The 12,967-nt window shown below is 33.6% G+C and overlaps 1 protein-coding gene and 1 long non-coding RNA gene across 10 annotated transcripts in view; one reads left to right on the forward strand and one right to left on the reverse strand.

Annotated features, from left to right (window-relative positions):
- LOC138712112 (uncharacterized) overlaps positions 1–4,369 on the forward strand; it is a 104,623-nt gene extending 100,254 nt beyond the window's left edge. Inside the window, exon 4 of the long non-coding RNA XR_011335633.1 lies at positions 3,482–4,369. This is a non-coding gene — a long non-coding RNA (uncharacterized lncRNA). The remainder of the gene's footprint in view (positions 1–3,481) is intronic.
- Positions 1–12,967, reverse strand: part of LOC138712107 (filaggrin) — an 858,710-nt gene that overhangs the window by 77,536 nt on the left and 768,207 nt on the right. For 8 of the 9 annotated variants that reach the window (XM_069843515.1, XM_069843516.1, XM_069843514.1 and 5 more), the window contains 2 exons: positions 8,876–9,048; positions 4,376–4,653 (listed from right to left, as the gene is read on the reverse strand). In XM_069843515.1, the coding sequence (XP_069699616.1) occupies positions 4,376–4,653; positions 8,876–9,048 (451 nt within the window). The remainder of the gene's footprint in view (positions 1–4,375; positions 4,654–8,875; positions 9,049–12,967) is intronic. The other variant, XM_069843518.1, reaches the window with a different exon arrangement.

The raw sequence follows: 12,967 nt of genomic DNA on the forward strand, positions 1-12,967 counted from the left end.
CAGCCGTGCCAGTGAAATACTGGCTAGATGAGCACTTGTAGAGCAAGGAAGTGCTGGAGGGACCAATTCGAGTAATTTGATTTATGTGAAACTGGAACAGACCATTAGGGGCCTTCTTCTTCTTCTTCTTCTTCTTCTTTTCTATTTTGAGCATAGTAAATTCTTTCTTTTATGTAGATAATGAAACTACAATAATTGTAATTTTCAGAAGATAGCAACTTGTAAGTTAAAATGAATGAATGCATGAATGAATGAATGAATGAATCCTGGCGAGAAAGATCATAGAGGACAAAATAATCCCACCTACTGCTGGGGTTATGTCCGCATGTCTCAGCAGTGGTCAACGATCATCCAACCAATACGGAGGTAATGTGATATCCTTTGTCGTTATAGCTGGTTTTTGAAACCGGATTTCGTTACTCATTGCAGGTTCCTAAATTCTGTGGTTCCAAGACAAAAGATGATATGTCAATTTTTGACGAAACTGAGATTTTGCGATATGTTGTGCATCCTGATGGTACCTTTAATGTGGCAACATAATATGGCATGGATATCTGCATTATTTTTCTCTCTAATCCGTTGTTATGAAACATGATTTCTATGCTTTTATATGATTGTTCAAACTTTAAATGCTTGCTCCTGAAAAATTGCAGAAAATGATGTTATGACATTTTGATTTTCTAGCTTCTACGAAAATGTATGGTAGACCTATACAATTTCTGCATGCGACGAAAACAAAGTATAATTGGCTATAAAAATAAGAATATAATGTGAGCAGATTAGAACTAAATCAGGTATTGCAGGAAATACATTCAGTGAATATAAATTTAATAGGTAAAATTATAAATGAGAATGCAAAGCAAGAAATGTTAAGTAATTTAAATAGATTATGGTCATTAAGTCATTATAGAGGAATGAAAATCGTATGGGTACAGGAAGAATACATAATAACTAACACTAAGGAAGACCAGATCGATCTAGCATGGTGGAGATTAGGAATCTAGAGGTTAGTCAAACAGCATTAAGTAGTCTCCAACGTATTGGTGGTGTAGAAAGCTACAACTGGAGATAGAGTTGTTTGTCTCTAATGTTTCTGTTAATATGGCGGAGTTAGAGTTGAGATTTTTGTTAATAATGCTAAGTTGAAACATACATATTATGCATATTATTCATTTAAATGACGGCAATGTCTTGATTTTCTGTCAGAGTCAATTATTAGGAAATTGATTATTTGTCTGCAACATTTACTCCAGCTCATAGTCAATTTTTTATTTCCTTTTACACTGCTTTGTGTAAAGTTCAGTAGAAAAGTTTACTGTAATTCAGTGAGAGCTTATAAGCAGAATAAAGTGTAATGTTCAAGAAAATGTAAATTTTTATGAAGATAGGTTAGTACGTTTTTTAGTCAGGGCTGATTGTTAGTACATACACTTAGCTCAAGAAGGCAATTATATGAAGCACAGTACAGTATACTGAGAATACTAGTGGTCGAAATAGTCCATGTCCTACAGGACTTTCCAGCATTTTCGAAGATTGGACATGTCATGGCACATTTCAACTTATAGGTCATTTACAAACACTGAGTGGGGAAATTGTCAATCCCGATAGCTGGAGAAAGGATAAACGCAGGAAAAATATTTCTGCAGGATTGGTTCACAGATCAAAAACAAATCGTAATAAGGAAATAGCAGCTAAAAATGTAATTGAAAAAGACTGTTCAAAATGTTCTATCCTTTACTGAAGACTTTTAAAATTTTTTTTATATTTTTTTTTAGTAGGTTATTTTACGACGCTTTATCAACATCTTAGGTTATTTAGTGTCTGAATGAGATGAAGGTGATAATGCCGGTGAAATGAGTCTGGGGTCCAACACCCAAAGTTACCCAGCATTTGCTCATATTGGGTTGAGGGAAAACCCCGGAAAAACCCTCAACCAGGTAACTTGCCCCGACTGGGATTCGAACCCGGGCCACCTGGTTTCGCGGCTAGACGCGCTAACCGTTACTCCACAGGTGTGGACTTTACTGAAGACGACAGACTTCAAATTCGTAAGAATTACCAATACTGAAATATTAAGATAATTGACAATAAAAGGCAATATTTTCGAAGTTAATAAATTTAAAAGAAAAAGCCTGTATAAAAGAAATGAGTCCATAAAAATATTCTAGAAGTTACTTCTTGGTTATGAGTAAATAGAGGAAGCAGGTGTGCCACAGTTTCTATTTAGCCACTTTCATCGTTTCGAATACAGAGATTGACTTCATTTCAAAAATAGCGATGAATATAATATTATAGGTAAGGATCAGAGAAGAATGAACCAGCCATAAAGAAAATTCAAAATACAAAATAGCAGGAAATTCACTATACACCTAAGCCATATTACCGTAAATCATTTCCACGAGTGGAATCCCATCACACCAAGAAAAAAAACACCTAGAGAATATTTCTCTGTGACTTGAATGTTGCAAAAATGTAAGATATGTATGTATAATGGTGCAAATATGAAAGTGTAAAACCCGAAAAAAAAAAAAAAAAGTCGTACTATTACCAGATTTTCAATGGCAATTTCAATATTGCTTTCTATTGACCAAGGAAGGACTAGTGTGACACTTTAAGTACCGGTACCAACATTTGACTGATATAAAGAGAACTGAATTTTAAAAAATGTACGATTCCCACATTCTGAGAAAGGAGAGGGCATGTTAAATGAAAAACGATTTCAAATTACAGTTAAAGAAGGAAATATCAACTTTCTTCAATTTGATTTTGTAATGTCTAATATTGTCTGCAGATCAAGGCGAAGGCAATAATTTTTTATAGACGTAGACTAGCTCTTTGTGATTCGACTGTATACGATGTTTCTAATGGAACTGCTGAGAATTTCATGTGGCACGAGGGGATGGCTGGCTGTGGAGTAGCAGAGGTGGCATCATGTTTGTTTATTCATATGAAGATGGTAAGAATATTTGCTTTATATCTGATACATTGGCGGACAAAATATGAATGCCATAATTTCAAGTATGTTTTTATGTGCTGGACATTCTACAAATAGATCATATACATTTTTTGAGCCACGACATTCCTAAATGGAATGTGACATTGTTCATATCCATATAGAAAGTACTAGCAAGCTGATAGATGTCTTCGATCCTTCAGGCTCATGTGCCTTGGTCAGAATGGCATCAAAATGAGGAAAATACCATATTACTGAAGTGGAAGAAAAATACATAATTAAATGATTTCCAGAAATAAGTGATTAAAAAAACAAGAAAATTGACTTGTATTGTCTTGATTATACATCTTGATTACACAACTTTTAACACTGTATCACTTCGGAATGTGTATGATAAGAACTTTCTTGTGTTAAATTTTAACGTACCTTGTTAACACAAGAAAGTTCTTACCGTATCATACATATTCCGAAGGAAATTGAGTCTAATGGAAATGTTAGATGATTAAACGTTGTCTGGTTCCAACACAGGTAAGAAGAAGAAGAACATATTCACTTTAAATATGATCCTCTGAAGAAGAATTCCTGAAGTTTCCAATATAAAGAAGGTCATCTCGAAAGTTTTCAAATTGAACATATGCAGCTGAAGAGAAAAAAAAAAAGAGAAGAGGCACAGAATGAAGAAAAGGAAGTGTATTAAAAAAATCAGAATTGATTGACTATGTTTCATTTAACATACAGTTTTGTAACCATGTTGCTATCTTTTATATAATACTGAATATACATTGTTCATTATTTAACTTTTTTACTCGAGGAAATTTTAATACTTCATAATTCAGTTCTTATAATAAAATTAAAATAGTAATTACCATCAGTACATATAGTTTCTGGTGAAACAATAACTCCGATCACTGTCGATTTCAATTACTCAGAGAACATTATCCCCGAAAAGAACAAATTTTGCTAACAAAATCAGTGCTGTTGTTATGAGTCACACTGAAATATCTGTACCGGTAAAAGTAAACTTTCTATATATGCTGAAAATATTAAACATGTATCATTAAAAACAAATGAGTAGTCTTAAAATAAACAACTGCATTAACTTTTTTTTCTTTCTCCTGTTAAGTTGCGTTTTTGAACTTAATGTTTTCTGACTCTAACCTCTCGATATAGACTATGTTATAAAGCAAATTTTTTAAGGTGAATACCTGGAAAACAGAGTGTACTGCCAGTAACGGATGATATATAAAGTGTATATGTTTTGATAACAATAAACATTCAAATTCATCACAGAGAAAATTTTTTTCTCTCATTTTGTATTGCTAGTCTAAGGCTTGATGTTTTAAACCATGAGGTTGGCATAGGAATACTTATAAGTTATGCGTACTATTATATTCTAACTTGCATGAGGTCATCTGTGCTTACCTCTCTTGCGAGACTGTAGTGGGAAGACGCACTCTCGAAGGAACTACCTTCTCCGGCTCCAAAACTTCCTCCTGTGCTACCGCTACCTTGAGCTGCTAGGCCACCAACAGCATGGATGAGACTGCGCCTGGAGCTGGTGTCTGTCCCCGAATTATAATCATTGGCAGTGGCATAATCCTCAGTGGTACAGGTAGATGTTTCTGAAAGGTCAGTTCCAGTCTTACCACCTGAGTCCGTTCGAGCTAGCATCAGGAGATCAGGTACTGTTGGCCCTGGACCTGTACAATATATATCATGTCACTGGTCTTACAATGAAATAATGTTACATTGCTATCTGGAGGACATGTCTCTGGATATGATTCCATATTATTCATGCAGTCACTAAACATCAACAGAAATAGTGATAATACAAGTTTATGAAACAGGAGTTAAAATACAATGAAAGGAAGAAAAATAATAATTAAAATTGTTTTTATAAAATATGAAAAATGGAAAATAAATTGCTTAATTAAAGTATTAGATGCCAAATCTCAGTGGTATTTATATATCACGTATTTAGTTTTATATATTATATTATACTTTTTTTAAGCAATTAAAATTAAATTTTACAACTACTTTAATAACTCTATTAAAACTTATGGTTTAAGTGGGTAGGTTACACATCCAAGCAGGAAGAAATGGAATAGCTTAGTATAACTAAAGATTACAATTTTTAAAATTATTAGTTCATGAAAATCTACTGAATATTTTTATTTCATGTTGTACCTACGTTCATAACTGTCAGATTTTGCAAAAGCTACTGTAACTTTCACGAACACAAATTATAAATCTTTCAAAACTTTATTATTTCCTGTTCCTGAGACGATAGTACAGTATTCATTAGACATTAGACAAAAACTACTTTCTAGTACAGTGTGCGTTGCAAATTTGTATTTCGAAGAAAATATTCTGTTGTAAAGCTATCAATTAAATATAATTTAGTACTTTACTGTATTTCAAAATAATGTTATCACTTAAAGATCCTAATTGTATTTCTTGTTCTTACGTGAGTTAAATTTTTATTTTTGACTTTGTCACTACTATATTCAATGCTTCACTCTTGTATGTGAAGTGAAGCATATATTTCAGTAAGCTTTACCGGTATTTGATTTTTGGAAGTGATTACATTTATAGCTCATGAATAAATTTATCAAGTACCATAAATACGGTGTTTATAATTTTTAAATATAAGTAGGTACTCTATGTAACACCCACAGGCAAGGTCAGGTAATGTTAATAGTGTAGAAGAAAAGGGCATATTTTGAAACTTCACAAATATTTGTTAACAGCGGCTTTGTTGTTTCATGCAGGCAGATAAAACAATTTGGTAGACTTTGGTTCTGAGCTTACAAATGAAGTATGTATAAGAAAACACAGAACTCTCTGCGGTAAAATATAGTGGGATATAAACGACAATTTGAACATGGACAGAGATGATGAAATTTTATTGGTTTACATTAAACCATTTAATATTGGTACCTACAATCTATTAGATTTTTAATAGCAATTGCTCTTACCAAGCCAAAATTGAAGTCACATTATATTACATTGTTTTTATAGAAAATAAGTTATTGCAAGGCAATTGTAAGCCGAATTCTTCATTAAATATTAAGTATAGATATTATAAAAGTATGAAAATTAAATTCGAAATTAATTTTGTTACAATTACTATGTTCTTTTCTTTTATTCCTGTTTGGCATACTTACGAACTTTTTAATTGATAAACTCTACAAAACAGTGAAAAGAAATACAGTAGAACCTGGGTTATATCTAACTGAGTTATATGTAGTTCTGGTTTGTATGTAACTTTGCACAGGTTCCGACAAAATTACATTTAAGGGTATGTACACTTATATGAGTTTTAAAACTTCTACAATTTTCACTCAAAATTGATTAATTTTAAACTACATAAACATGCCTACAATACTTATCTGTACAAAATTTTGTGCCATTAGGGCTGATAGTTTTGAAATTATATTTTTTAAATACATTTTATATTGATGTCACTAAAATGGCTCTTTGCGACAAAGTTTTCAAAATTTTTAGTTCATATTAGTTCAAAAGCTTAAAATTATCATGGGAATATAAATTAATAAGGATTATGAGTTCAGTCCAAATAGAGAGTCACAATAAATTTTTAAGTGGATTTTCTTAATTTTTCATTATTATTTCACCAAAGTTTTATAAATGAAGATGAGACAAATTCCAACAAAACAAAAACTGAAATTGCGAGAGGCATGTAATAAACATGTACTCCATTATATCCTGGCTCAGTTGCGTCATGAATAATGCCTTATTGGTGTCAATTGTCCCCTTAATTATAATTTACCATTCTAAATTGTATTAAACTGGTTTATACGCAATTGTAAGTAATATTTTTTATAAATCGAGCTGAATTGTGCCTGTTTTTGTTTGCTTTGATATGTTTTAACTTCATAATGGTTTGTCTTATGACCTCGAATACATTTTACTCACTTCTCACAATCTTTAATATCAACTGCGGTTTATGGGAAACATATTATATGAGCCACATGACACTGAAAACTGCTGCCTCTTTACATCGGTGATCTCAAGGTTACGGAATTCGTACTGATAAGACAGCAAACTCACACAGCCCAGGCGAATACAGAACCAGCATGCTCCATCTTTACATGATACCGGTAGCTTATCTTCTTTCACACGAAACATGTTCCGAACATTTAAAACAGTTGCAAGTCACTCAGTATCTGCCTAGTCATCATGTGATGTGTTACAGACAATAAAAGAAGAAGCTATTCGGTAGAAGAGAAAGGTTTATAAAAAGAGCTGAGGCAAATTCCAACAAAACAAAAACTGAAATTACAAGAGGTTTGTAATAAACATGTATCCTCCCTCATTATTTCCTGGCTTAGTTGCCTTATTGGTGTAACTTCTGAGGTTCAAACCTGTTTTCGGACAGTTGACCAACAAAAATATAAAAAATTAATAATTAAGATATGTTAAAATTTGAGTGAGTTCATGATTGAAGGAAATATATATATATATATATATATATATATATATATATTAAACATTAAATTTCAGTTACTATCTACTGATTAAAAACACATTTGGACAAGTTAAAGAAATCCATAAGTGCTCCCAGCTCTCTACATTCTGTTAAACTGATTATTTTATATTCAGATTTTAATTGTAGCTTTGAGTTGTGCATACCAGTCATTTAAATCATTCCCCTGCAGTTATGTACAACCCAGGTCTTACTGTAAAAGATATCACATTCATCGAGGAAAGAAAGTTTTGTTAAATGAAAATAACTTAACACACAAAGACTCAAAATTTAGCTGTAATTCAGAATGGAGCATAATTTTTTCCTCTACAGTAAGATAAAAGTTTCATCTGGATTACTATCGTCTTCATCTCTGTCATCAGTTTTATTTTATTTTTTTCTTCTGTATGGTATACATGCAACTTCTTTCTGGTATAGGGGTGGTACATAAAAATTCTGAAGAAAGTACCAGAGAATCAGGACGTAGCAGACTGCTGATGTGTTGAATTTCAGCACATATTATGACTTGGACGAGCATCATGGGACAGAAGTGGGTGCAGTGCTAGAGACGTTTACAGAATATGAAACATTATTTCTGCAGACCAAAGTGTACATGAATATATTTCCAAAATTATTCTTATTCAGATGGGACATTTATCAAATCTTCTGCTGAAAGAAATTTTCCTTTTTCTTTTGGTCTGTAGGTAAGATCCTGTTGATGGTGTTTAGCGTGGCTACTGTAAAATGTGAAGCTTATAGTTACTGCTTAAAACAGTTTATTCAATATCCATCTCTGATGTTTATTTGACCTACCATAAAGTAAAAATACAAGAGTTACTATATTATTCAGCATAAATAATTAATACATATTTCAAATAAATATAAATAAATAAATAAATAAATAAATAAATAAATAAATAAATAAATAAATAAATAAATAAATAAATAATTATATTAAAAAAAATACATGGCCTATTAGGATATTTCGCATGATAAACAGAAAAAAAAACTTTTGTACTCACTTCTATTACAATGTAAAAACTATCGAAATAATAATTATTCTGGACTTCTCGTTAAATCTGACAGAGTCTGCACTCCTCACTCAACCTGACTGATAGAGTCATTGGTGCATGTGAACACATACAAGAAAGGCACATTTCTTCAGTGTCTGCCCTGCAAGTTGGTAGTGAGAAGAGCATGTAAGAGGGGAAGATGTTGTACCTTGGAAAAAACCCTGCCTTCCAGCCAATGCTTCAACATAGTGGAGAAATTGCAGAAGTACATTATGAAATACACATCGGACATTCTCCATTTAATTTGTACACGGAAGACTCAACCTGAAGTATTTCATGAACATTGTACCTTACTCCTTGAACTCCTGTTGTACAATTAAACACTAATTTGGCGTGGCCTGGTCTCGAGGTGTTCATCCTTACCACGAGTCGTGCTTTCTGTTGACTCCAGCGATGAATGCTGTTGGGTGGAGTCATGGCTTGATTCTGGGGTGCGGAGTGAAGGTACAGGACTCTTTTTCCTCTTGAACTCTCGCCTGGGACTAGGTGAAAGTACTCTCTCTCGTGGACATGGTGCTGGGCCCACTTGTTCTAATCTGGAATAAATATAAGAAGAAAACATGCTATTTATGATATGAGGACACAATTAATATGGCTGTGTCGATGGGAATATTGTTACTACCATCCTTTACAACCCGCCATGCTGCTCTGCACAAAAACTGTTCCAGTGGACTCCGTACAGAAGCTTGGAAAGTGTTCTTTGGAAGAAAATATGCAAAAATATTCATGCACTTTATGAAAATTACATAAAGCAAAGAGTATGATTGTTATTTTCCCATAGGGGAGGGCTCTCTCTCTCTCTCTCTCTATCCAGCACTGAACAGACCAAATGAAGGGTACACGGGAATAACGATCAAGGTCCATTTTAGAAAGTTTTGAGAAAAACAAATTTTAAAGTTTAAGCACTTAATACTTTGTTATGTGTGTATTTAATAGAAATTGACGTAGTGGAATGTTAAGAACGATTATTTCTTATTACTAGCTAGACCACATGATAGTACTTCCTTTCCACTATAAGATGGCATTATTAACTCAATTTCGATTTTTGATGGACCTTGATCGTTTTTCCCGTATACCCTTCAAATGGTCTGAATTGTGACAATGAAGAAAGAAGAAGAAAATGCTTTTAATATTTAAAAATATTATAATATAAATGTCTGAAAGCAAGAAGGTTAATGATATTAAGTTGAATTCTAAGCATGGAAGACGGGATAAAATATATGAGCAGAAAAAAGGATGTTTCTCCCCCCCCCTCAATCCCATACAAATCACTTTCTTATGAAGTAGGTACCGGTAGTTACTCTTATAACGTTATCAACAGAAATGTACTTCTTGAGAACTGTTGCAGGCTACAGAGAAATATACCATAAATGTAATCATGAAATACATTATAAATGAACTGAAAATAACATAGTAGTCTCTATTGCACAGACTCTTGGATGGCCCCCTTTCGCCTTCTGAAAACACAGGAATAAAAAAAATACTACAAAGAAGTAGCTAAATTATGTAGAAAAAAGGGATGAATATTCCAAAAATGCTTCAGAACTACAAGCCCACAGGGGGGAAAAAAAAACTCACTGACGCTGACTCAAAAAGCGCAGAGAACAATACTATTATAACATATAATAAAAGCTTTTAAATTTCTAATGTTATAAATTGAATTAACCGAGTGGGGTAGTTGAGGCAGTATCGTCTCTGGCTCGCATTCGAGAGACCTGAGTTCAAATCCTGAGACCGGATAATCTGAGTGTGTGTTTTATCAGGGTTTTCCCCAGTCGCAAAGGCGAATGTCAGATTGGAATTTACTTTCTATCTATCCCAAACGTTCTGTCCATTGTTTACATACATACATACATACATACATACATACATACATACATACATACATACATACATTGTATATTATGTTATATTATAAAGAGTCTTCCAATAAGAGTTTCACAATTTTAAAATGAAACAAATTGTATAAACAAAAGAGGTTTATTTATTTAATTAGTATTATTTTGAAGCATACTAAATGTCATTACTTATGAAGAGAATATCAGTTAAATGGCCGCCGCGGCTTCGTTGGGTTGTATGTATATGGGTTTTCCAATTTTCAATGACAGACAAACATAAACCAGGCTCAATTTCCTGAATAACGCGCATGATATTGTTCCTTAGGTCATTAACTGTTTCTGGCTTGTTGGCATAAACCCGTGATTTAACATAACCCCATAAGAAGCAATTCAGCAGCGTTAAATCATATGATCATGGAGGCCAGCTAACATCACCACCACGTGAAATGATGAAGCCTCTGAACTTCTCCATCGAAAGGTCGTCTGTTTCGTGAGCAGTATGACCTGTGGTACCATCTTGCTGAAACCAGACGTTTCTGATGTCCATACCTTCCAATTGAGGTAAAAAATAATCCCTTATCATAGTCCGGTATCTTTCTCCATTGACAGTCTCGTTCATCTTAGAAAAAAAATATGGACCAATGATTCCACCATACCAAATTCCACACCAGATGGGAAACTTTTGGGGATGAAGTAGTCTTTCTTGAATCTCCAATAGATTCTCATTACTCCAAAAGCAGCACTTTTGCTTGTTAACGAAACCATTCATTCAAAAACGAACCTCGTTGCTAAAGACGATTTTTCGGCTAGAAGCAGGGTCAACTTCCAATTGCTCCACAGCCCCCAGAGAATAGATAGCGCAATCTATGGTCATTTGGCTTCAGTTTTTGAGTTAAAACAATTTTGTAAGGGTGTAACTTCAAGTCCAGATTCAAAATTCGCTAAATTATGGTTGATGAAAGACCCTTCTTGTGCTCGCTGAAAAATTTATTTCCGTGGATCCTCGCATACACTTTCACGAATGGCGACTATGTTTTCATTGGAGCGTTTGTGTCGTTCACGTACAGGCGTTGTTTGATTTGTGACAGAACCAGTATTTCAAATTTTTCGATCAAACGTCGAATTGCTCTTTTGCAGGGAAGTTACGCACATGCACACTTCATGTAATGCACGGAATGCTTGGTAACCCATTTTGATAATAAATAAATTTAAATAAATAAATAAATAAATAATAATAAAGATTTATTAGAAAAATGAGGGTTCTGAATGAACCGTATTGTTGGGGCTTTAAATTACAGTAACAACAAAATACCAAACCACAGAATTGCATTTTTTCGCTTTCTCAGAAAAAAATAAATCTCTATTTTATTTGAATGTAGGCCTACTGACTTACGCTTGGCATGTGTTCTTAATATGGTTAAGTTTCGGTTTTTTTATAATTTTATTTCGTTTAATTGTTAAGTTAAATTCTGCTGTAATGATTTCAGATGTGTAGAAAATGGGTTATAAATATTTAGCGAGAGAACTTTATAAAATAAAATACAAAATATTTTAGTGCAAAAAATTGCCGTCTATGCACGGAACAGTACATTTGAGACTTGCATTCGGGAGGTATTGGGTTCCAACTCTATAGCCGACCAATCTGCAATCTGACGAGGTTTCTTTTCCTGGTTTCCCCTGTCACTGATCAAATATCGAATTGGAAATTTACATACCAGCTTCAAATACTTGGGGTGTACTATAAGCAGTAACATGAGCTGCTGCCAGGAAGTAAAAAGGAGGATAGCAATGGCCAAAGAAGCTTTTAATAGAAAAAAGGAGCATCTTCTGCGGACCTCTGGAAAAAGAACTAAGGAAGAGACTAGTTGGTTGGTTGGTTGCCAATGCTCTGGTATTATGGTAATGAAGCCGTCTAGCTGTCCAGTATTTTTCTGTTATGTTGAGATGAACAGGCAAAGCTTCGCAATTTTCCAGGTGGTAAGCCATGATTATGTCCTTTCCACATAACACACAATTGGGTGAGAGGGAGATGCCGATTCTATATAAATGAGCTGCCAAAAAATCATGCCCAGTCAGAAGGCAGAAGGCTGCTACTGCTGAATTTCTTGGTTCTTCAGAGATGATGTTTAAATTTTGGAGGAGAGGTTCCCATGATTTATCTTAGCTAATTGCTTTATTCTGTTCAAAAATATTTGTTTGTATTGGAATATTTTATTGAATTTAACAGAAATAAATAATTTTTGAGTAATATGTTTTTGTATTAGGTGCAGCCTTTCTTAGCCAGTTGATCCGCCAATTCATTACTTGTAATGCCGCAGGCTGGAACCCATTGCAGAACTATTTCCTTGCCTGGTTTTTGGAGCTGCTTGACCAGGGTACAGCACTGAGAAGTTGTGTCAGTTTTCTGTGAACTAATGTTAGCGATAGCTTGTATAGCTGTTTTTGAGTTAATGAGGATTACAGCTTTGGAAAATTTATTTATTATTTGAAGTAGATTGATTAGCTTCAACTTCTCCATCAAAGTTTGTGGAACTCTTCCCAACTGCTTTATAGAACGAGAAAAATTCACAAGTTCCTCCAGCTTCTGCACCATCAAAATCGTTTTGTAAAGATTCAT

The sequence above is a fragment of the Periplaneta americana genome, chromosome 13, assembly GCF_040183065.1.
Source record: "Periplaneta americana isolate PAMFEO1 chromosome 13, P.americana_PAMFEO1_priV1, whole genome shotgun sequence".
Taxonomy (NCBI): Eukaryota; Metazoa; Arthropoda; class Insecta; order Blattodea; family Blattidae; genus Periplaneta; species Periplaneta americana.